This window comes from Pinus tabuliformis, chromosome 2_2, assembly GCF_031772625.1.
Source record: "Pinus tabuliformis cultivar Carrire ecotype Pingquan chromosome 2_2, CPIR1, whole genome shotgun sequence".
Lineage (NCBI taxonomy): Eukaryota > Viridiplantae > Streptophyta > Pinopsida > Pinales > Pinaceae > Pinus > Pinus tabuliformis.
In genome coordinates this window covers 958,984,343-959,010,516 of record NC_142300.1, presented here as the reverse complement: position 1 = coordinate 959,010,516, position 26,174 = coordinate 958,984,343, and the positions used below count along the sequence as shown (strand labels likewise).

Here is a 26,174-nt window from a genome sequence, read left to right as displayed (position 1 = left end):
TTTTGTTGCTATTATAAATTATCATAATTTGTAAATTGTATTATCTCTCTCTGTTGAACTATTGAAGACTAAAGGAAGATTTGATCAAGGGTTTCCCCATATTGGGGTTTGTCCCTAGCTGCTGCCACATATTGTGTCCTCCTGTCTTGGCTTGTCTTCTATTGTTTATGTTTATGTTCTATCAGCATTTTATTTACATGTTTATGTGATTGCTAAACTGAAATTAATATTGGGTTCATAAAGAAATTGAAGTAAAATTGCTCTAAAGCATAGAACATACCATTGTTGCCTAAAATTAAAAGAGGCAATGGTATTCGAATATGCATTGGCCCACCTAAAGAGAATGGGACAGAGGGAAAAGGTTTAAGCAAGGGAAAACTTGTAAAATATTGGAAAGAACAAGATGAGGCAAATCCTATCTCTCAATTCAAACAACTGACAAGGTTGGGATCATCTTCATCAAAGCCTCCACTTCCCTCTCATGGAATTGGCAACCCTTGTTCAAAGCAATCTAATTTGGGGCCACTTGAAAAGAGTTTTAAAAATGATGCTCGAGAGATAGAAAATGCAGTAATAGGTCAATGCATTTATGTAAATGGCCTTCCCTTTAACCTCGTGTGATCTCCTTACTAGAAAAAAAATGATCAAAGTAGTCAATGGAATCCCAAAAGGGTACAAGAGCCCTAGATATGGGAAGGTTTGCACTACAATGTTGAGGGTTGAGAAGTTAGATTTAGAGGCTAAATTAAGCCCCATTCGTAATTCATTGCGCATTTTAGGGGTGTCCATCATTTATGATGGATGGAAAGATCAAAGAAATAGGCCTTTGATCAATATGCTTGCTCAGAGCCCAAAGAGGGCAATGTTTTTGAAGGCAGTGGAGCAGCAAACCTAATTATTGAAGGCAAATATCAACACATCTTCTAGACCCCTTGTGTTGTACATTCATTGAACCTCATGTTGAGCAAGATGGCTAAGCAAATTGAATGGATTCAAGGTATTTTTGAAGAGGCAAAAGAAATTCAAGCCTTCATCAGAAACCACCACATGTCCCAAGGCATCTATAGGGAATTTGCAAAGTTGGAGCTCCTTAAAGTACCTAAACTTTAAAGTTTATTTCATAAATTCTAATTTCTATGAATCTAAAATCAAATATGTAAATTGGATTCCCAAATGTCATGATTCTGAATCATAATAGGTCTTCAATCAACTATGATTTTTAATTTTGTTGAAACATTGGCACTTGTAGGTTGTTGAGACTTGTTTCACTTCTCACATCATAGTCTTAACAAGGCTTATGCAAGTGAAAGAAGCATTACAATCAATAGTATGCAGTTTTCTTTGGAATCAATGGATGCAATCCCAATATGAAAGAGCACAAGCAATGAGAAGATTGGTCGTTGATGATGAATGGTGGGATAGGGTGGAGTACCTCTTGGCATTTACTAAGCCAATTGTGGATTTGCTCTGCATGTTTGACACAGATATGCCTAATTTGGGAGAGGTGTATGAAGGCATTGATTCCATGATAGAGAAGATAAGGGTGGTTATAAATGCCAAGGAGAAGGACCCAGATGAAGTCTTTTACAAAGAAGTAAAAGATATATTGACCAAAAGGTGGAACAAGATGACCACCCCATTGCACCTTTTGGCCTATGCAGTGAATTGAAAATATCATTCTGCAAAATTGCTAGGTGATCCAAAAGGAACCACACCAAACAAAGATCCAGAAGTCTCACAAGGATTTAAAAAAGCTTTTGGAAAGTATTTTGTAGATCCTAAAATTGGGATTCGGATTCGTTCAGAGTTTGCTCATTTTGTGGGATCAAAGGGTTTGGGTGTTGATATTGATTGTATTCGGGACAAGACTAGATTAAGTCCAATTGATTAGTGGAACTACTATGGTGGGGAACTTCCACATATCCAAAAATTGGCCATCAGGATCTTGTCATAGGTTGTTATCTCCTCTTCAGCAGAAAAGAACTAGAGTACATATGGCTTCATCCATTCGATGAAGTGAAACAGATTGGGCTCCAAGAAGGCTGAGGAACTAGTGTATGTTCATTCGAACCTTCGCCTTTTGTCACACAAGAGTGACGAATACAAATTTGGGCCCACCAAACTATGGGATGTGGAACCAGAGTTGCCTGACTTGGATATGACGTTGAATGTCAGGTCTCATATGACTTTGTTTGATGAGAAGGCATCAATAGTTGGATCTTCAAGTGGACATGGCAGCAATGCTCCCACTCCTGGAGAGCAAGTCGTTCTTAATGACATGGATGAAGACATATTTGATGATATGTAAATGTAATCTATGATCGTGCTTTAAACTTTTGAACAATGAACATTGACTATCATAATATGCCATATGAATAATGATAGTAGACTGCCAATCGTAGTTCATTTTGTACTTTGTACTATGTAGTGTGCATTATTAATTTTCATGATGATGTTGTACCTTGTCATGTTGATGATTGAAATTTGAAACAAAAACTTGATGATATGTTGAATCATGAATGTTATAATAATCATTAATGACGACGACAATGTTTATGTTGAATTGATGACGATGATTTGTTCATGTTGAATTGACGATAATGATAATTGATTATGTATTTTTAGATATAAACTCTAGATTCTAAAAAATGAATGGTAATATTAAATTATTATTATATGTGTATGTGTGTGTGTGTGTCGTTTCCTTGTTGTATCGTAACCATATTTTGTGAAATTTTGTTGTATCTGTTTCAAACCTCGTATCTGTATTTGTTCCCATTTTCGTTTTAGTACAACTTAGTCAAGGAGGCCTAAAGAAGCAGCTTCGCTCTCTATGGATGCAGCTACACGGCAACTTTAGACTTTTATACTTCGATGGCAATTGTTATTGAGTTTCAAGGACGCAAATTATCCTCTAGGAGCATTCATTCATTCGTTATCTTATGAGTAGCACATGCAAAATTTTCTAATAGTATCATGTCCTTAAACAATTTTTCATGAATGAGGGCACAATAATAACCATAAGAATAAAATTCCATGCATTAGGCATTCATCATTTCAGAAATATAGCATTAATACGCACTTACAAGACAATCAAGAGTATATCCATCCACAAGAATGCCAAAGAGAAGCTCCAAGAAAGATAGCAAAAATTTTCCACAAATCAAAATGAATTTAATCATCATCGAAATCATTCCACAAATTGCAAGTCCAAATTCTCTAAAAGAGTTGGCGAAAATCCCAACTGTGATAATCAAATATAAATGAGGTCTCTCGTGTTTATATGAGCCCCTCACAAGTTTGATTTAGCCTAATTGGACTAATTAAGCCCCTAATAATATTTTAATGTGCAAAATAACAAGAACTTTGGTGGCAAGCCCACCAAATAGCTTAAATGCGTAAAATAAGCCTTCCTAATGAGGCCGAAATGATAAAGTAATGGTGCAAAGGGTTGTTGGAAGGCCAAGATGAATCCTCAATGTGCCATGATGAAGAGGAGGGCTCCAAAAATGATGATCAAGGGGTGGCCCCTTGATTTCTAAGCAAAACATCATGTGGTGCTCCCAAGTGGCTGTGGGGCACAATCAATGGTCTCATGGGTTTCCAGTGACTCAATAACAAGTCGATGCTCTATTAGTGAGGGTTAGAAGATGACACAATCCCTCCCATGTCTCTCCAGATGAGACAAAACCGCATTTGAGCCCTAAATCAACTGCCAAGTGTCAGGCGCAAATGTGTGGTCGACTAGGCAACATGGTCCAAGTGCATCATCATCTTTGTATGGTTGGGGCACGAACAAACAATATGTGGTGTTGAAGAAGCCCATGGTGTGGCAATCCATGCTCTGCAATGGTGGAGGCCCATGGCTCTCAACGCTCACCCTACAAGTGCCATTATGACCCTTTGGACGGCTTGGACCCCGTATAGGGAGACCAAGTCCAAATGGAGACCCACCTGCAATCATGTATAAGATCTAATGCGTCTCTTCGTCTTCTAGCATAACAATCCATTATTGCAAGTGAGTAAATAACCTTGCTAACTAGGGCCAAAAGTGGACACTTCATAGTGGCGTGCCCTTCCAAATGGGCTTTAGAATGCACAGGTGTCACCAAGCTCAACAAGAGAGGTTAATAAAGGACCCTATTTGGTGGCTTGAACCTCTAAGGGAGTAACAAGTCCATGGTACATCTGTCAAATGGCAAGTGTCATGTTAAAAGATGGTGGAACGAAGTGGGACAACAGGGAAGGCTCTAAGCCACATGCCATGGTACAAGGGTAGCTACAATGAGGCAAGCCCACACATTTGGTGTATGGATGTAGGAGGGAGATATCGTGATACATGAGTTACCCTTATTCATATGCCTTTTGCCTTTATTGATTTTTCTTTCTTTTAACTGCTCAGGGCTCCAGGGGATGAGAGCATGATGTGTATGACAAAGCAGTGAATACCCCCTTAAGGTTGGGCAATTCATCGCCCACCAGGGGTTGGATAATCATGGGTTCCTTAATGATGCAGGGACACCCATACTGGCCCCTAGGAAACAAGGTGATGGCCATAATGATAGGGGGTAGAGCTCATGTTTGGCTTTTGCCCACGCGTTAAATTTTTATGCCCTGGCTATATTTTGCATTTTGTGGTACATTTCGTGTTGTAAGTGGCCAAATTATGCTTTTAACTTTCTTTCTAGTTGCATCAACCTCCAGGAAATTGTTCCAGGCCAGACCCAAAGTGTGGACAAGGAGAGGGGGAGGTTAACACCTTGTGGACCCAATCGACAAATGTTGACCCGGATAGGAAAAGTGTGAAAGGGGTTATAATGAATGGAGGGGAGTTAGATATATGGTATCAAGAAGCAGGACCGTGCAACCAAAATCAAGGTTTCCCATGTAGTGTCACTCCTACAGCTAATAGCCAATAGAGGAGATCCCACGGGACTAGGATACAAGATTAACCACCAAGTTGGGACAAGGGAAAAAGAGTACAATCCAAGTCCATTCTTTTCACCAAATCCCCCCACTAGTCCATGTCCAAGTGTGCCCAAGAAAAGCAAGCATAAACATTCAATTGTATAATGAAAAGCCATACCTTGGGAGTTGGAAGGCCCACCTTCAAATATACGATCATAACAGATGAACAAGGGCACATAATGGCTAGCTCAGGTGGCGGAGAAAGGTGGCACTTCAATTTATCTAGTGGTTGCAAGGGGTTGTTGGTTGCCAATTGAAGACATATCTAGGAGAAAAAAAACTCATATAGGAGTCACCCATTGGTGGTGGGTAGCAATCTGAAAGTGAAGCGAGCTTTTCTGTGGAAAATGATGAGAATTTTTTGTGACAGGTGGTCTGAAAAAAATGTGAATTGTCTGTGGTAAATGGTTTGAAAGAAATGTGAGCTCTCTGTGGACTGAGATTGAAGCAAGTTACTATAAATAAGATTGATGATATTTCCTGTGACTAAGATGATGGATTTGGATGGCTTAACTTGGCATCTTGGAGGTTGTTATGAATAAAATATATATATAAATAGTAAAAATAATATAAATAATAATAGCAAAGATTAATTAACTAATAATTAGTAGGGAAGAGGCATGTCTCTACAGACATGACCGTTCATGAAAAGGTACTTACCTAGCTATATATACAGGACCCTCACTCTCAATTGTATCATCATTCTTATTCATACATTTAATATATAATCTTGTATCTTCAATGGAGATCTACATATTCCAAGTCTTATAGAGTATTTAACTTGAAGAACGAACCTTGTTTGTTCCATTTGGTATCATAGTTGTTCGATCCTCTAGCCGCTCCACCGCTACAGAGAGTCGCACTCTTTGATCCTGGCCTTTGGCCATCAATCCTTTATCAACCTTGTCGTAGAACCTGAAGCATTTGCTACACAAGTTGGAGTTTCTCCATTTTTTCCAGCTAGCCCTTGGCCATTATTAAAAAAAAGAGTTTATAAAAGAAAAAACCAGTTCAAAAAAAATTATAAAAAAATCTCAAAAAAAAAAAATTGAAAAATAAAAAAAAAAAAAAAAGAACAGAGATTATATAACAAAAATTAACAATATATATTTATTTAAAAAGACAAAATATATAAATATATATATACATATACAAAAAAAAAACCAAAAAAAAACAAAGATTATATAACAAAAATTAACAATATATATTTATTTAAAAAGACAAAAATATATATATATATATATAAAAACATATACAAAAATAAAAATAAAAAACCTGGGTACAGCAGTGGTGCACTGCCCCGACAAACAACGTTGACTCAGGTTTTTCATGGCCATCGTCGCCTCCCCCACCATTCGTACTAAGACCGTAGCCGACATCGGCCGAAGTTGTTGCACACCAAGCCACCAACCACTGCCTTCGTTACACCACCCGACACCGCCCAACTCACACAAACGCCATCCATAATTGCAAATCTTGTGCCAACAACGTTGTTCCTGCATCGTCGCTCCCCATCTACAATGACTCTCCAGCAGCCGCAGTCCCACCCACAACCCGAACTGGAGTTCGTCACTTGCCGCAGACCGCCATTTTTTCTTGTTCTATTGGCTCAACCCATCACCATTTCCCGACAATCTGTTGACTTTTCCTCGTGTTCGTCTTTTCCCTTTGCTATAACACCTGTGCCTCCACCACCGAGTATTCATTGTTCCGCAGGTCTTCACCACGCCACATCAAGAACGATTTGAAGTTTGAACCTGGTTGATACCACCTTCACCGTAACAGGGTGTTGCATGTTCGTCTATGGGATTTCATAGCCCCCCGAGGAGTCACCGAATTACAGTCAGTCTTCTTTTATTATTAAATCGATATCAGAGATATATCTGAAGAGAAACAAAGGGTGCAAATCTACCTTATGAAAAGTGAAAAGTGATTATAAATATTAAAAGAGAGGGATTAAAGTCACTAACAGAAAAAAGAGAGTACACTTTAATTTTTTTTCTAAAAAGGTATTATTAGAAAATATATATATATATATATTATTGAATATATATATAAAAAGAGGAAGTATTATAAGGAAAGGGGATTTTTAAAAGTTTGAAGGTAATAAAAAGAAAATATAATTCCAAAATTGAACAAAAATTAAGAAGAGGATTATTAAAGTTAAATATATTATTAAATTATTATTATAAGGATTAGAAAGGTGTACCTTTAAAACCCTAAGGTCACGCAAATGGAGTCTAAGTTGGAAATAAAGGAAGGAAGATTCCCAGAAACTACATATAACTATGCCTCAGTGCTATTTAGAATTAAAGGGTCTATTGCAGGAAAAGATGTTACTATCGCTATCTCGCCAGCCGAAGATAAAAATTACATAAAACCTAAAATCGCAAACCAATTAGTGATTCCCGAGTCAAATATAATCGGAAAATTTCATTGTTATAACAACAAAAAATATGAAATAACCAATTTACAATTAAACATTGGAGATTATACATTCATATCACAATTCTCGTTCAAAACCTATGGAGCGATCAAAGTGACATTATTTTAGGTTCACCCTCGATGGCAACCCTAGGTTCCTTCATCTTGAATACGAAGAAGTTTTTGACATTTTCTTACAAAAAAAAATATCGCTACAAGATCTTATAGTGAAGCGGAATCCAGTAGTACCAGAAGACATACTAGATATCTCAAAAGTAATTTTTCAAGAAGGAAAAAAATTACTACAAAATATGGAAAAAAAAAAAAAAAAATTTGACGAGATCACTGCTAAAAAAAAATGAATAAGTTTCGTAACTTAAAGACCATAGTGAAAAACTACTAATACGAATTAAGAAGCTTAAAAAGAACAAGAAGTCATTGGAAAACAAGGCACAACAGCTTATCGAGAAAGAAGCATCAAATGTAGAAGTCCAAGTTGAAGAGAAAGGAATAAATACTAATCCAATGAATATCATAACTCAAGAAGAAGGAAAACCGGTTGAAGAAAAGACATACTTAGATGTTGCATTTCAAATGATAAACATCCCAAGTGAAGGTTCTGTAACCAACTCAACAACATCGTCACCTAAAGTAAATCAAAATACCGCCACACACATGATAGGGGAAAGACAAACCAAAAGAATTCTTTATCTACATCCAAATCACAGGAACAGACATCTCAATCAATCTACGAATCTATATCACTTTGAACATAAACAACAAACTTATGTTCTGAAGACTACTAATGTCAGTACAATTCAGTCTTGTGATAACAATTCACACAAAGTATCTAGTAACCACAAGATTCCACAAAAGATTAATTTAGGATGGTCAGATCCATTCTCAGTGCAACAGTTTTGTTTATCACTTAGAGGATCATATCGTCTTGTTTCGACGAAGATGACAGTTCCGAGACAAGAAGACATTTGAAACAAAAAAAGAGGAGATCAAGCCTTTCATCAGTAAGCTTTGAGGACAAAGCTTTTTTAGGAGGAAGGCAATGTTATGAATAAAATATATATAAAAATAGTAAAAATAATATAAATAATAATAGACATAAACAATGATTAATTAACTAATAATTAGTAGGGAAAAGGCATGTCTCTACAGACATGATCATTCGTGAAAGGGTACTTACCTGGCTATATATACAAAACCCTCACTTTCAACTGTATCATCATTCTTATTCATACATATTCCAAGTCTTCTAAAGTATTTAACTTGAAGAACGAACCTTGTTCGTTCAAGAGGTTGAATTCTTGATCTTGGATTTCTCACTTTGATCTAATTCTATAAGAAGAGGAATTTTCTAGGTTTTTCCCTTTATGGGGTTTTGGCCCTGGATTGGAGAACCTACATCTTTGTGTTCTTTTGTTCTGTGATCTTCATGTTATGTATTTTTGGCAATTTCTTGATGAAAGAAGTAAACATAAATTTAATAAAGTAGCCAACAACTTCACAAGTAATTATCATGTCAAAGAAATCTACCCTAATTTCTACGCCTGTTAATTTCTCAGCGAAAGGGCCACAGTTCAACACCACCCCCAAAAAAATTAATAATAATAATCAAGTTGCGTTTCAGCTTCTCCGTGATAGTTAAAACACTAGCTCCGTGTCACTTCCATACTAACCAACAACAGCAAATGTTGGGGTGTAGATCAAAATACCTATTGAGCTTGGGACATTTTGACAGTGCAAGCTCATATTCATGATCGTATTACTTCTCTCATTAGAACACATAAAGGCACAACACGAGATCTTAATTGGACATCACACAGGACAACTCATCAAACTAGCATTTACTTCAAAGCCACAAAACAAGTAGAATAAATATTAAAAACCTTAGGCTTATAACAAGAACAAAAGGTGTAAAATTTCAAGTTGCCAACATGATGAACTCCAAATGTTGAATGCAACACTTTCATTTACAAATACTGGGACAACTCATCAAACTGGAATTTACATCAAAGCCACAAAACAAGTAGAATAAATATTAAAAACCTTAGGCTCATAACAAGAAAAATTAGTCAATATCTGCCTTACTTCTACTTTTTTTTGCTTCGAAGGGGAGTTCTATGAACAAACCTGTGGTGTGGCCATGGGCTCCCCCTGTCCCCTATTGTAGCTAATTTGTTTATGGAAGACTTTGAATCCAAAGCTTTGGCCTCAACTCGATTTAAGCCTAGGATTTGGAAGATATTTGTGGATGACACCTGCGCCATATGGTTGCACGGTCAAGAAAAGTTAGATCTCTTTTTCCAGCATCTCAATAATCAGTCTAACTCCATAAAGTTTACCATGGAGCAAGAAGTTAATGGTTGCTTGCCTTTCCTTGATGTCCTCATTTCGAGGAAGGATGATGGCTCTTTCTCCCACCAGGTGTTTCAGAAGAAGACTCATACTGAGCAGTATCTTCATGCCAAGTCTCATCATTTCCCTGCTCAAAAGTTAGTGTTCTCAACACGTTAGCTACTCGGGCACTGAGAATTTCTGACAAAGACCACCTTTCTAAAGAGAAGACCCATCTCCTTAATGTTTTCGTTAATAATGGTTATAGTAGGCAACAAGGTCTTAAAGCTTTCCTCAAAGCTAGCAAAGGTCTTAGGGTAAAGAAAGATCCCAATGATCGTATTTATGGGATGCATCTCCCTTTCATCCAAGGGACCATAGACAAGATTGCAATAATCCTAAAGAAGCATAATGTTCCCTCAACCTTTAGACCCTTCAGCACCATTCGAAGTTCTTTAAAATTTGTTAAAGACCCAATGGACCCCAAGTATATGAAAGGTGTTTATGTTATCCCTTGTTCTTGTGGAACCTCATATATTGGTGAAACTAGCCGATCTATAAATCAGAGGATTAAGGAGCACGCAGCCGACATCAAGCATGGGAGGACCCACTCTTCAGCTTTGGTTGAACATGCTAAGAAGACAAAGCATCATATATGCATTGAGGAGGCTAAGGTTATTGCGAAGATTTCTCATTTTCATCACCGTAAGTTTAGGGAAGCCATTGAAATTGAAAGGAGGTCGAGTAATCTAAACAGGGATGACAGATGGAAAATTAGCAGTTGTTGGATCCCTGCCCTTTCCTCTTAGCTTTTTTCTTCTTGATCTAGTGGTTGGGTCGTTTTCCTTGATTTACCTTTTTTATTTCCTTGATTTTCCCTTTTTATTTCCTTGATTTTGATAAATTATGATTTCTCCCCATTATGTTTATTGGTTCCTCTTTGTTTCCTTTTGTTGGTTTAGTTTATCCCTTTTGTTGACTTCCCTTTTTATATTTTATATATACATATTATATTTTTTGTTATATATATGGATTTATTTTTATAATTATCCTTTGACTTTGGTTTTTTATAATTTATTTTAATAAGAATAATATTTCCCATTATTTTAATAATGCATCCTAGACCTCATTTTATGGAGTGGATAATTATATCTCATCATTCATATATATATATATATATATATATATATATTAATTATAAAAGAAAATTAATTTTCTCCTAATTTTTTAGTCAAGTCAATAGTATTTTCGAATTTATGAAGAAAAAAAAAATATATATATATATATATATATATATATATTATAAAAGAAAATTAATTTTCTCCTAATTTTTTTAGTCAAGTCAATAGTACTTTCGAATTTATGAAAAAAAATATATATATATATATATTAATTTTCTTAGTCTAGTCAAAGGCAATTTCATATTTATGTGAATAATAATATTAATATTTATTTATATATATTTGACTTAAGTATTTAAATTAATCCTTCACCTATTTTTTGTCCCAGTCAAAAGTAGTTGTTTCTTTATAGCTGTTGGTATTGTTTGTCTTTCTATTTAACCCATTGCCATGATCTTGTCCTGATGATGAACCACACTGGTTGGTTCGAAACACATCGACAAATGTTTCTTGATGTGATTTTACTGAAAAAAAAATCTTAGAAACTAGATATGGATCACAGAAGCCTAAACTTGATCAATGTGTAAAATGTCAAGTTGCCAGCATGATGAACTCCAAATGTTGAATGCAACACTTTCATCTACATATATTGGTTGTTGACAACCAGTAAAACTGAACAACTCCACGAAATCTCATCACTTAATCCCATTCATAACCCAGCAAGAGATATAAGCATGCCCATAAGATAATAATACCAACAAAGTATTAAGACAAACCACAACATCATGACAAGGCTAACTCTAAAACGAGATCTCCTAATTACATCGAAGCCTGTAGATATGATCATAACATATCAAAATAGCTAATACAATAACAATCTACCGGGTAACAAAATACTTAAACTTTGAACTCCGATCATAACATATCAAAATAGCTTATACACAAACAATCTAGATGGTAACAAAATTCTTGAACTTTTAACTCCCAAAGAGAATCACAAGGATAACAGCTATGATGGCTTTCTCAAGCACAGATTTTCCTAAAAGATTTGAAATCCTTAATCCCAATCTAATACTGACATACATGAAAAGTTACCAGGATGATGTCAAATAGTCCATGGAATAAGAATATTAAAGGCATCCACAAGCACTGAAGCATAATTCTGTTAATGATTTAAAATAAATATACATGGCCCAAAAACAGAAAGAAAGGAAATAAAGGAAAGAAACAGAAGACCTGTAAAATTGATTTAATAGATCCTCGTCATTGGGACCAGCATTTAATATATTCATCCATTCAAAACTTGTAAAGCAAGGTGAGAAATTCTTCACATAATCAATTGCAGACCCGTTTTCAGAAAATCCATGGCACACAATATCTAGCCCCACCAAGCACAGAGGCTCAGATGCAATAGCGACATAGTCTCCATGATGTGATGAATTGAAGTTGAAATTTGGAAAGTAGCAATTCTCAACTTGATTTTCCTACAGAAGTCCAAACATGAATACATCTATGTTCATTAGTTCAATGTCAAGGCTTCAACAAGAAACCAGGTAAAACTAGACAAGTGTGTAACTTCTAAAGCAACGGGAACTGAAAAGAGAATTGAATAGGCACTAAATCAGAAGCAAGAAGAAAAAAGAAAAGAAGAAGAAATCCTCAAGAAAATGAGGATGCATACAAACAAATTCACAAAAATTTAACAAAACAAAAAAAAATTTAAACCGTAAATGACAACAATCAAGAAAGCAGATCATTTTCTACTGAAATAACTTCCATAGTTGCACTTGAACATTTCTAGAGCTGCCTGTGTGTTTATTCATTGCTCCTGAAGTAGAAAGCTTAAATGGCATATATTACAAGTATCGACAATTTCATAGGCCTTTATGGAAAAGAATGTACAAGATCATCTTGATCCTCGAAGATAATTTTATTTAAGTTCTATTAAAAATGCACTAGAATCCACTTTGTGGCTCTAGCTACATCAAACAGGACTCCTGATAGGCAAGATCCCATGTTGCTATAAATCATAATTAACTTCCAACTATAGTCGAAGGCAAGTTCCTGGGTAAAGATCTGTATCAAAAGATATTGCCCAACAGAAGCACTTCATTGAATATAAAACAAACAAATCAAATCTGGAAAGAAATAGGAGAACGTAGCATCTATTGCAATATTATTTGGGCAATTCCTGAATTAGAGAGTTCCAAGAAACATTAAGGGAGCATGGAAAGGAAAAGGAAAATAAGGCACATGCCTAACTATGAATACATAAGTTCACAATAAAATATAGCAGCAAATGAATACGATTTATGTTAGGATATTCCGACACATAGGAAATAGTTAAGTACAACTTGGTCTAGTATAGAGTTAGGTATAGAGTTAGGTAAAGTGTGTTTCTTTACCTTGTACATTTTGTAACTTACAATCCGACGGTCACGATATGTAGTGATCCGACGGTTCATTCTCTCCTCGGTATTACCGACACTTGATCCGTGGCTTAACACCCGATTGGTCGATGATTTCTATTTAAAGTGCATGGAGGGTCATTTGTAGGGTAATCCGTCTATGAGAGAAGCATATGTAAATTTTCATTCTTTTATTAATAAATTGCCTGAAGTGGCCGCGTTGGCTCAGGTCGTGCACTGTTTCCCTCTTTGAGGGTTTTAACCACGTCAAAATACTGGTGTATTGATCTGTGATCTGTTTGTGAGCGGTGTCCTTTAGTGTTCTGTCTGAGGAACTTACCCTGTAAATTCCTACATGGTATCAAAGCTATTTGAGGGCCGCGTCCGTTGGTGATCCAAATCTGAAGCCAGTAGAACTGCATCCGACTGTTGTTTCCTAGATCTATTGTTTCTGACTGCTTTCGGGCCTAGAGGACTGCTCTGTTGTGTTGGGAGCATTTGTTCCAGTGAGGAACCCCTTTCGTTTCACGCGAAAAGGTTTCCGGTAGCCCTAGCTGCTTCATTTTTAAGATCTGGAGGTATACAGTGTTTATTTGCAGTTTACAGTTATTTTCTCTCTTTTTATTTCGGTTTCGGTTTATTTAGCTTTTTTTATTACCGGATCTATACCTTTCATTTCTGCGTATGATCTTTGCCTTGCGACTCTGTGCGTATGCTCTTTTCTGTTGCGCCTTAGTGTGATCTCGGAAAATCAGAAACATTGAGGAAAATATTTAGTTTCCGGCTAAAGCTAACTTTGAGCCGCAAGGTTCATTTTTTAAAATATTTAGTTTTTCGGCTAAAGCTAACTTCGAGCCGCAAGGTTCGTTTTTTTTTGTATGTCCGTGTTGGGTTTTGTGTTTTTTGTTTTGTAGGGAAAAAGAGCCTTCTCAAAGCAAGCACGCAACCCAAAGCATCAACCCCCCCCCCCGCCCTCTCTCTCTCTCTCAAACTTTTTGTATAGCTCACTTGGTGCAAAGCTAATTTATGAGAGTAGAGGTCTTGAGTTCAAGTCTCCATTTTTTGGGGGCGGATTTTTTCATTTCCGCACATTCCCGCACTTCGTCGGTGACTTCATCAATTTTTTTTCAAAAAGCCATAACTTCTTCATCCGGAAGCCGTTTTCAGAACCATTTTTTTTAAACGGCCTAATTTTTCGAGATCTTTCCATTGGTACACTTAGTTTCAGTATCTACAGCTTCAGTTTCTGTTAAAAATGGAAATTCCATGCCAAGAAATTCTTGATAGCACTAACTACTTCCAATGGTGGTCCTACATTGTGGATTTACTTAGAAGTAAAGGTCTTTACAGAATAGCCACAGACCAAGAGACCAAACCGAAAGATGAAGATAAGGCAGCTAAATGGGAAAATAGGCAAGACCAAGCACGTGGGTTGATAGGGATGTCTATTTCTCCAGATTTTAGATTCCATATTGCAGAACTTGATACTCCCGATGAAGCACTGCAACAAATTACTAAAGTCTTTGGAATTAAAAATGAACTTAAAGCCCATCAACTTGAAAATGAATTGCTTACATTGGACCCCAATAATTTTTCTTGCATTGAAGATTTTTTGTCCAAATTCAAGACCCTTAGACTTCTCTTGGAAGGTGTTAAGGTTAAGAAAGAAAATAGTAGCCTTATCTACTCCATTCTTACTAAGTTGGGACCAGCCTATTCTGTGTTTGTTTCCACCTTCCATTCTACAAGAGAAGCCTTCATTTCTCAAGGACAAACCTACAAGTCCCCTTCCTTTGATTCCTTTTGTGATTCTTTAATAAGAGAACAAGAAAAACTCTTACACCTTGGTCTTCTTCATCTTGGAAACTCTTCTAAGAAAACGTTAGCCGCCCAACAGCAACCAAATACAAAGAATCCTAAGAAGTTGTATCCTAAAAAGGATGGTCCTAAACCAAACAAGGGTCCTAAGCAATTTCAGCCTCAAAATGAAAAATCATTTCAACAAAATGATAAGACAAATAAAAACAAAGGGAAGAAGACAGATAGACATTGCAACTTTTGTAATCGAGATGGCCACTTAGAATCCAAATGCTTTAAGAAGATGGAAGCCTTGGAAGCAGCAATGAAGAAGCATAACATCCATTTGGAGCAATCTTCAACTTCAACTTCATCTTCAGGAACGGCACTTTCTGCATGTGGTTGTCAAGCATCTCGGTCCGGCTATGCACTATATGTATCTTCTTCTTCTCATTCTCATGAGTGGCTCATTGATTTTGGAGCTTCTTATCACATGGCCAAAAACAAAGCCATGTTTTCTTCTTTAAATGATTGTAACACCAAAAATATATATGTTGGTGATGATAGATCTCTTAGTGTTGTAGGAACTAGAACTGTTCATCTAGACAATGGTCAGTTTAATGATATACTATGTGTTCCAAACTTATCCTGCAACCTTCTATCTGTATATCAGATAACCCATTCAGGTGAAGGTAAAATCGTTGAATTTTCACCTCACAATGTTGTAATTAAGGACCTAAGAGATCCTAGACAGATTTTAGCTACTGGCATTGCTGATGATTCTACAAGGTTGTATAAGTTTCACAACTTTGGGTCATCAAATCTTCCCTCAGTATTTGTTGCTCATAATGATGAAGTGAGCAAACTTTGGCATGAGCGATTTGGTCACTTAAACTCTCACTTTTTCCAGAATCTATGTAAAGAAAATATGGTGACAGGTCTTCCAATGGTATCTTGCAGAGATGGTGTTTGTTCCAGATGTGTACTTGGAAAACATCATCGGGACAGTTTTGAAAAACGTGCCTCTTGGCACGCCTCAGCCCCTTTACAGCTCGTGCATAGTGATTCATGTGGTCCACTTCCAGTTGCTTCATTCTCTGGCTACAAGTATTTCTTAACTTTCATTGATGATTTCTCCAGACGCACTTAGGTATACTTCTTAAAACTCAAGAGTGAAGTATTTAACATGTTCTTGGCCTTTAAGGCCTTTGTTGAAAAACAATCTGGACATCAAATTCTTAAGCTAAGATCTGATAATGGCGGAGAATATGTTAAAAACACATTCATCAACTTTTGCACTGAGAATGGAATTCAAATGCAACATATTGTTCCATATACTCCACAACAAAATGGTGTAGCTGAAAGGAAGAATCGCACCTTAAAGGAAATGGCTAATTGTATGCTTCAATCTAAAGGACTTAGTCTTAATTATTGGGCAGAAGCAATTAACTGTGCAAATTACATAATAAATCACACTCCTACTAAGGTTTTAAAAAATATCACTCCAGAAGAAGCATGGAGCTCAATCAAACCAAATGTAAGTCACTTTCGTGTTTTTGGAAGTGAAGCATGGGCCCATATTCCAGATGAGAAACATAAAGCTTTAAAACCAAAGAGTGAAAAATGTATTTTTGTTGGATATTCTGAAGATGTCAAAGGATATAGACTTATTCCACTTAAGTCCAAAAATGTTATCATTAGAAGAGATGTAAAGTTTGATGAAAATATATCGGCCTGCGAGCCTAGTTCGGCGGATGTGCCACCTCTCCCTATCTCTTCTACTTTTGAAAATATTTCTTCTTCAGATGATGAAAGCGAGGATGAAAATCCTCCCCCACCTTCTCAGGATCCTCCTTCAGCTCCTCAGCTTCCAAAATGGGTCTGTGCTACTCGTGATGCAGCAGGTGATCTTGCCAGTGATCCTACAGATCAACGACGTACACGTTCTCAGTTCGAGAGAGCCTCTTCTTTACTGGCTCAATATTCAGTGAATTATGATCCTGACACCTTTGCAGAAGCTTCAGGCCATCCAGATTGGGAAGCAGCTATGAATGAAGAATATCATTCATTATTGGCAAATGATACATGGGATCTTGTTCCTCTACCAAAGGGACGAAAACTTGTTAGATGCAAATGGGTTTACAGAACCAAGTATGGACCAGATTGGAAAGTTGATAAACATAAAGCTCGTCTTGTTGCTAAGGGTTTTTCACAAGTTGAAGGCATTGACTATACTGAAACCTTCTCCCCTGTTGCCAAAATGAACTCTATCCGCCTTGTTCTTTCCCTTGCTGCCTCTTTCAAATGGGAAGTCCATTAGATGGATGTTAAATCCGCCTTCTTGCATGGGGACTTGCATGAAGAAATCTATATGGAACAACCCATTGGCTTTATACAAACAGACTCCAGCCTTGTATGTCGGCTTAAGAAATCCCTTTATGGTCTCAAGCAAGCTCCTCGAGCTTGGTATGCCAAAATGGTTAACTTTCTTTTAGAAAATGGCTTTTCTAGGTGTCATTCTGACAATACTGTCTACACCAAGAAAGTGGGCAAGTCTCTTATCATTCTTGTTCTTTATGTTGATGATCTTATCCTGACCGGTAGTGATCCCAACCTTATAAACCATCTGAAGTCTAGCCTTAAAAGGAAGTTTGAAATGACAGACTTAGGACACTTACATTATTTTCTCGGTCTTCAAGTCTTGCAATCCAAGGAAGGTATTTCCCTTTCTCAGTCCAAGTATGCCTGTGATATTCTACGCCACTTTCACATGGAAGACTGTAAGCCAGCCCCTTCTCCCCTTCAGTCTGGAGTCAAACTTTCAGTCACTTGTACTTCTCCTGAAGTTGATGCTACCTTATACCGTCAACTTGTAGGAAAACTTTTGTATCTAACCCATACTCGTCCTGACCTTTCCTTTGCCGTTGGCCTTGTTGCTCGGTTTATGCAAAACCCACATGAAAGTCATTGGAAAGCAGCTAAAAGAATACTTCGTTATGTTCGAGGTACAGTTCAGTTTGGGATTCATTACAGTGCCAAAGCAGCTCCTCTATTCGTTGGTTTCACTGATTCCAATTGGGCTGGTGACCCTGATGATCGGAAGTCTACTGCAGGTTATGTGTTCACTCTTGGTTCAGGACCTATTACATGGGCTTGCAAGAAACAAGGTGCCATTTCTCTTTCTTCAACAGAAGCAGAGTATCGTGGTGCCTCCTACGGATAATTCAATGGGTGAATTTATCTTGAAAAATTTATCTTCACAAGCCACTCCACCTTGCAAAACGAAGTATAAATGCTTTAAAGGTCACTCTCCTTTGCCCTAATGACAAGCGAAGTTGATCTTAGAGCCTCCTTGACCTGGAAACGAAGTCTATCTTCATATTCACCTTGACTCCAATCTCCCCAAAGGATTAGGCACTCGTCTACCATAAGGTTATCACTTAAAGAAACATTTTTCTTCACCTCTCCTTCTTTATTCTAGGTCTAGCCACATTAGGGCTCCTAGGGCATCATTTTCCCGACTAACCACCCATAAAAAAACCTCGATCTCTTGGACTATACTGTGTTGGTGTGTCTCCTAGGCATCCTCCAAATTTGAGGGAATTCTGATGGTGGGGTTGTGAGATATCCCAAGCCCTAGCCTTGAGATTGGGATTTTCCCCAAGTTTCCCTAGGCTAGTTCCTCATAGGGATCATTTTGCACCTTTGAGTGGAATCATTTCTTTGATTCCCTTCTCCTTGTTTAGGTCAAATCTACCATTGGTTGCTAGACTATTTTCTCTTGACCTAACCTAGGTCCACTTGTTCCCGTGTGGTCTCATACCTTTGAAAAGTCAATTCTTCAAAAACCACTTGGGAAACCAAGTTCAATAAGAATTTTAGGGTTTTGGAAGCTCCTTTACAATTCACACTCCTTAAACCTAACTCTTAAATCCTCATTCCCCTCTCCTAGAAAGCTTTGTACCTTGCTTAAGAAGCAAGCAAGTGCCATTCTTGAGCCTCCCCTAGGAAAGAGATCACTTCACAACCATCTTAGTTGATCTATCCTTTATGAGCGATCCTCTATATACAAGGTCTCCTCCCATGGGTGAAAGTCCGTAAAGAGTAGTAAGCTTTAGCTGTGGTGACAGTGGGCTTTAGTTTCATTGTTTCTCTTGACCTAGCAAGTGCCCCTCTAGGACCCCCTGCTAGTTTGAGTGGTAACATTTTGGCTTCGTTGTCGGGGACGCAAAATGTGTGTTTTGTTCCCCATACGACATATTGACATAACATCATTGGCGACTCCATTAGAAGAACGAAGCCCTAGTTCTTCATTGAACTTTATGTTTGATGCTTGTAGGGTGAAGCAAGCATTTTCCTAGGCATCTTTAAATTCACCCTGGCGTCTCCTACATATTTTTCATGTATACCTCAAATAGATTGCCTTTCTTCGATAAATTTCCCGCTTTGGACATTGCTAGCATCCATAGGCATCCTAATCATGTCTCGGGAAGGATAGTACGGGGGGTGCCCGTGTTTGATGGTGATCCACTACCCGCAATTGACCACGTAGAAAGATTTAATGCACATGCTTCAAGAAAGGAGGTTCTTCACAAGATGTCCTTATGTTATTGTTCATGGGATCTCTCGGTGGTCATAACTCATGGTTGCATGATCACAAACCTAGGAGCATCTCATCTATTGAAGGGTTCGTTGATGGCTTTCCTAGACATATTCAAGTACAGCCCGCATTAAACATCCAAGAGGAAGCTTTCATCGAGCATCACCAAGACATTGAGAATCTAAGTAATGAGCAGGAAGACAAGTCCTCCTTGGGTCCACATGATGAAAAGGATGATTATGAGAACACGTGTTGGGAAGGATGAAGTTGAGACCAACCTTACCTTTCTCGAAGACTCCTAATGACTCTCCTTCTAAGAACCTTGAGGAAGGTGATCCCATTTGCCCCTTAGAAGATGACATCAAAGATTATTTCCATATTGAAAAAGAGAAATGGGGAATTGTTGGCCCTCAATTTGACTATGCTCCCATTTATGACACTGACAAGGAGTATGAGGTTGAGAGTGGTCCTCCCTTTCTCCCAAGCATTATTTATGAAGACATATCCATCGATACCCTTAGGAAGGAGAATTATCATTTTCTCTTGCATGAAAAGGAGCAATTGGAGGTGATTGACTCTCCTTTTTGGGAAGACCCTATCTTTGATACCAACAATGATAGGATTGATAAGGCCCTTGCTCATACCTACCTTCCTTATGATTCTGGGAGTGTATCATATGAACCTCTAGAGTTGGATTTTTGGGAAAAAGGTCCCATTAAGGCTTCACCTTCCCCTTTGCCCTTTTCTATTGTTCATCATCTTGATACTTCATCAAGTGATTCCCTCACCCCTTGTCATGTGATCTCAAGTGACCATGAGCCCTTTCCCCCTTCCGAGTATAGTGTCAAGGAAGAGTCCCTCAATGATTATACTTTACCTCCTTGGACACACCCTCAGGGTTTTGATCACTCCATGACCTCCCCTCTCCAGTGTAACCATCACTTCGAACAACCTATTTATTACACCCCTTCATTCCCTCACCCTTCGTTCCCCTCTCATCACGACCTTGTGGCATCTACAAAGCATGATATTATAAATAGTGATTGTGATAGGGAGTTGTTGAGAGTGATTTTTCATTCCACCATTGCGTACTTAGAGGGAAAGCCCTACACTTCTAGATTGGTTTACTCTCCTTTTCCCATGGCTTCCTTTTATCTCGAATGGAGATCATATTTTCCCACCTCCCACCTGCTTCATCCTCTATACAAATGTATCTGCATCCTCTTTGGGATTTGCTACATGAATAGTCACACTGGTAGGCATATGTATATTGGTATGATGATATGTTGGTTGCACTGGCTTTATGATTACACTTAGCATTAGCATTATTATATGCATGTTTGGGTAGGATGCATTGCATGTTGATTTCGGCATTAGAACTAATGACAGATGATATTTCTCATGATATATTAGCTGCATTTAGATTTTAAACTATGTTTGAAAGTTTACTTCTATGAGTCGATTTTATGGGTCTAATCCAACCATGTGCGACCATGAGACACCGCAAAAGCATGTTGCCCCGTGTTTTTCACCTATTATATGTGCAGGAAACAAGTCTACGGTAACCAAGAGATTGTTGGAGTTCTCGCGACCTCCCATTCGAGTAGCTTCGTCCACTTTTCGAGAAATCACATCCCAATTGGAGCCAAATGTTATCCACCATTTTGTGGGTGCTAACCCTAGGAGAATTTTTTTCTCCAAGATGGTCCTCAGTCGGTAGCCCCTTGCAACCACCAACTAGCTCGTTGTGCCATTTCTCCACCACATGAGCCAGCCATGTGGTCCCTCACCCATCTGCCATGATCGTACATTTGAAGGTGGGCTTCCCGAACCTAAAGGTATGCCTTGTCATTTGGTAATTGAGTATTGTAGTTTTCTTATTATGGACACTTATGGGCATGGATTAATGGGGGGACTCAGCAGAAAGACTGGGCTAGGTCTGTGCTCTTGTCCCCTAGAACTCTTTTGGATGTTAACCTTGGACCCTAGTCCCGTGGGATCTCTTTTACTAACCCTTGGGCTTTAAGGATGGTACTACATGGGAAACCCTAATTTTGGTTGCGCGGTCTCGCTCCCTTATAGATATATATTACTCCCCTTCCACTCATTATAACCCCATTCATTATTTCTCCCACTTCCTCCACTAGGTCCACATAGGGTTAGCCTTCCCCTTCCCCTTGCCCACACCTTGGGTTGGGCCTGGAATAATGCCCCGGAGCTTGATGCAGCTGAAAAGAAAAGTAAAATGTACCACAAATTGCAAAATATGGTTGGCACAAACACATTTAGCACATGGGAAAAAGCCAATACATGAGCTCTACCCCATCATCATGGTCATTACCCTGGTTCCTACATGTCCTAGATGAGCCTCATTTATCATTTAGAACCCATGATTGTCCCAACCCTTAGTGGGCAATTAAACCCTTAGCCTAAAGGGGGTATCCACTGCTATATCTTACATATCATGCTCTTACCCCTTGAGCCCCAAGCAGTTAATTAAAGAAAAATCATAAAAGGCAAAAGGCATATAAAGAAGGGTGGAAAAATCAAGGTCGGGGCACCTCATGTACCATGATTGCTCCCTCCTATACATTATATACCCAAGTGTGAGCTTCCCTTTTACTAGCTACCCTTGTACCCCAACATGTGGCCCAAAGCTGCCCCTTTTCATTCCCTACTCCATTCATCTCTTTATCACATGCCACCACCTTTTAAAGGATGTACCTTGGACATGCTATCCCCTTTAGAAGTAGAAACCACCTAATAGGATCCCTGGTTAACCCCATTTGGAGCTTGGAAACATTGGCACATGCCAAAGCCCATTATGGAAGGGCATGAATGAGTCCCCACCTGTTGTCCATGGTTTGTAAGCTCTTTTACTCAATTTCCTTGATGACTTGTTGTACTGGAAGGCGAGGGGACGCATTGGATCTTATGCAGAATTGCAGGTGGTCTCTATTTTGGGTTTGGTCTCCCTATACGGGGTCCTAACCCTCGAAAGGGCTACATTGGCAAATGTAGGGAGTCCATGGAGAGCCATGGGCCTCCACAGCAATAGACAACACTCCATGGATCCCCATAGATGTTAAGAGATTGCTCGAGATTCACCTATTGGATGAGGAAGATGCACCTAGTTCACCTTTGCCCAGCCAGCCCCACAGTTGTACCATGCACTTGGCAGATGACCCAGGACGTGTATGTTGATGTGGCGTCACTTACTTATAGATGGTCTACACGCATCTTCAACTTACTTGGAGACCCATGAGGTCACTTGTGTACCCTCACACCCATTGGGAGCACCACGGATCTATTATGTGGAGAACAAGGGGCCAACCCCTTGTCCATCGTTTTGGAAGTCCTTTTCATCATTGTGGAACTTATGGATTTCATCAAGCTTCTTAGAGAGCCCAACGACATGTATTATTGATCATTCGACCTCTTGAGAGGCTTGTTATTTTTTTTATGAGCTAGTTTGGTGGGCTTGTCACCAAAAGTTAGTTATTTGCACATTATTTTTATTTTAGGAGCTAATGTAGGCTCAAATAGCTAAATCGAACTCATTAGATGTATAACTACAAATGATGAGAGTTCATTTCTCATCGTCACATGGTCTAGACTTGTATCTCTCTTGATATTTTCGCTATTCCTTATTGGTGGATGAAAATTTGGAGAATGGATGAATTTTGATGTGTGGATTGTCTTTTCTTATCTTGGAGCTTCTTGATTAGCAAGTTTATTAATGGATGGATATATTCGCTTACATGTAAGTACAAATTTAATGCTATTTATTCTTTTACTTTGTCACATACATTGATGATGAGATTTTCGCTATAACAGGGCTAGTTGTTGCATGCATTTACTGCGAAACTGTGGAATTATGTTTCTATATAGCATATCTCTATGTATGGGCCATGTATGTTGAACGAATTCTCCTACGGATAATTCTATGGTTGAATTTATCTTGGCAAGCCACTCCACCTTGCAAAACGAAGTATAAATGCTTTTAAGGTCACTCTCCATTGCCCTAATGACAAGCAAAGTTGATCTTAGAGCCTCTTTGAACTAGAAACGACGTTTATCTTCATATTCATCTTGATTCCAATCTCCCCAAAGGATTAGGCACTGGTCTACCATAACGTGATCACTTAAAGAAACATTTTTCTTCACATCTCCTTCTTGATTCTAGGTCTAGCCACGTTAGGGCTCCTAGGGCATCATTTTCCTGACTAACCACCCATAGAAAACCCTCAATCTCTTGAACTATACTGCATTGGTGTGTCTCCTAGGCCTCCTCCAAATTTGAGGGAATTCCAACAATGTGGTTGTGAAATATCCCAACCCCTAGCCTTGAGATTGGTTTTTTTCCCTAAGTTTCCCTAGGCTAGTTCCTCATAGGGATCATTTTGCACCTTTGAGTGAAAATCATTTCTTTGATCCCATTCTCCTCCTTGTTTAGATCAAATCTATCATTGGTTGCTAGACTCTTTCCTCTTGACCTAACTTGGGTCCACTTGGTCTCGTGTGGTCCCATACCTTTGAAAAGTCAATTCTTCAAAAACCACTTGGGTAACCAAGTTCAATGAAGATTTTAGGGTTTTGGAAGCTCCTTTACAATTCACACTCCTTAAACCTAGCCCTTAAACTCATCCCCTTCTCCTAGAAAGCTTTATACCTTGCTTAAGAAACAAGCAAGTTCCATTCTTGAGCCTCCCCTACGAAAGAGATCACTTCACATCCATCTTAGTTGATCTATCCTTTAGGAGTGATTCTCTATATACCAGGTCTTCTCCCATTGGTGAAAGTCCATAAAGAGTAGGAAGCTTTAGCTATGGTGATAGTGAAATTTAGCTTCGTTATTGCTCTTGACCTAGCAAGTGCCCCTCTAGGACCCCTTGCTAGTTTGGGAGACAGCTAGAACCGAGAGGTTGGGATCAAAGTGACAGCCTCCAACCTGTGTCGTTGTCGTAGTGCCTGTACAATCTAAGCGACAACAGATCTCAAGTAATTCAAAGCGGGATTTGAAATGCCAACCCTGTGATGCCACATCATCCATCATTGCCACCTTAGCTGCCTTAGGCGTATTGGACCCCAAATTGGGGCTTTGACTTTAACCAGCCATATCTCACAAACGGTGAGGGCCCACGAAACACTCCACATACCATTGAAATCAATTCGACAAGAAGAGTCCAATGGCGACGGTCTCCAAGTCACAATCGACGATCTGCATCCTCAAAATCCTTAACAAAGTGCAGGGTATGTCTATCATCCATGGAACCCAAACCCTAGAACTAAGGTTAGCTAGGGTTTCTTCACTACATCCTACCATCCACTACATACCTGCTCCTGCTCTTGCTTTGACACCAATGACATCCTACTCCCGCTTTAACATCAAGGACAACATACTCAACAACTTTAAGTACAATTTTAGAGTCAACTACTAAAAATAGTACCTCGACTTTTTACTAAAGTGAATTGTTAGATTTTCTTGAAAAACTTTCAAACCTAAATTTTATGACACCAAATACATTGGGTTCCTAACTTAGCATGCACAGTAGAAATAAAATAACTAGAAAACCAACAAAATAAAATATTTTGACCAAGTTTTACCCTAGAAACCCCGATGTGGGGAAAACCAACAATGTTTGGGCTTCCTTTCAGGGTGGAAATTTCGATTACAACAAGTGTACACATAAGAGAATTACATCAACAAAAAATACTTAGCAATTTCCTTGGAATGGCCTACCCTGTGCAGCGTATTCAACCCAGAAAATATTGTTGTATGGCTTCAGGAAATACAACCTATACAGCCTAGCTATTTCAACCCGTACAACCCTGGTAATTTTTGCTCGTACAACCTTTAGAATTTTGGCTTGTACGGACCAAATAAACTCAATCTGCTTGTTGTCCAAACTCAACCTGCTTGCTGCCCTTGAAACTTGACATGTTCGTTGTCTTCTCTTGTTGTCAATTCAACCTCCTGTTTCTCAATTGAAAGCCTAGTCACTTGTGCCAAATTGATCTGCCTCTCCAACAGCCTATTTCCCTCTTTATAATCTCTGACCTAATCTCTAAAGTGATGGAAGGCTGAGATTGCATCTCCACACTTGAGATCTACAATCACGATATAATCTTTTGTTAAGTTTTTTAACTTTACAGAAGTTGGGCAATAAAGTCAAAAATTTAATTAGTGACTTTAATTCTAACGTCCAAACTTGGGAAATAATTATATAATTTTGTTGTGAGAGAATTTTGATGATTCACTACATGTCATGGCACTTTACCAACCCAAAATCACCTACCAAGCTACAGTTTCAACACTCCCTCTTAGTGAGAAAAGTGTTCTACACCACCCCCAACTTGTCTCTGAAGAACACAAATTTTCCCTTCATCAAATCCTTCGTCAAGATGTATGTTTCCCGCTCATCCGTAGGTACATGCTACAACTTTATTATCCCCTTCTACAAACAATCTCGAATAAAGTGGTACCTGATATGAATATGTTTCAAC

The 26,174-nt window shown here is 38.3% G+C and overlaps 1 protein-coding gene across 5 annotated transcripts in view; it reads right to left on the bottom strand.

Moving 5' to 3' along the window:
• The window catches only part of LOC149196401 (uncharacterized), a 180,151-nt gene that overhangs the window by 28,142 nt on the left and 125,835 nt on the right, over positions 1–26,174 (bottom strand). For 3 of the 5 annotated variants that reach the window (XM_089405547.1, XM_089405546.1, XM_089405549.1), the window contains exon 3: positions 12,099–12,346. In XM_089405547.1, the coding sequence (XP_089261673.1) occupies positions 12,099–12,346 (248 nt within the window). The remainder of the gene's footprint in view (positions 1–12,098; positions 12,347–26,174) is intronic. The other 2 variants (XM_089405550.1, XM_089405548.1) reach the window with 1 other exon arrangement.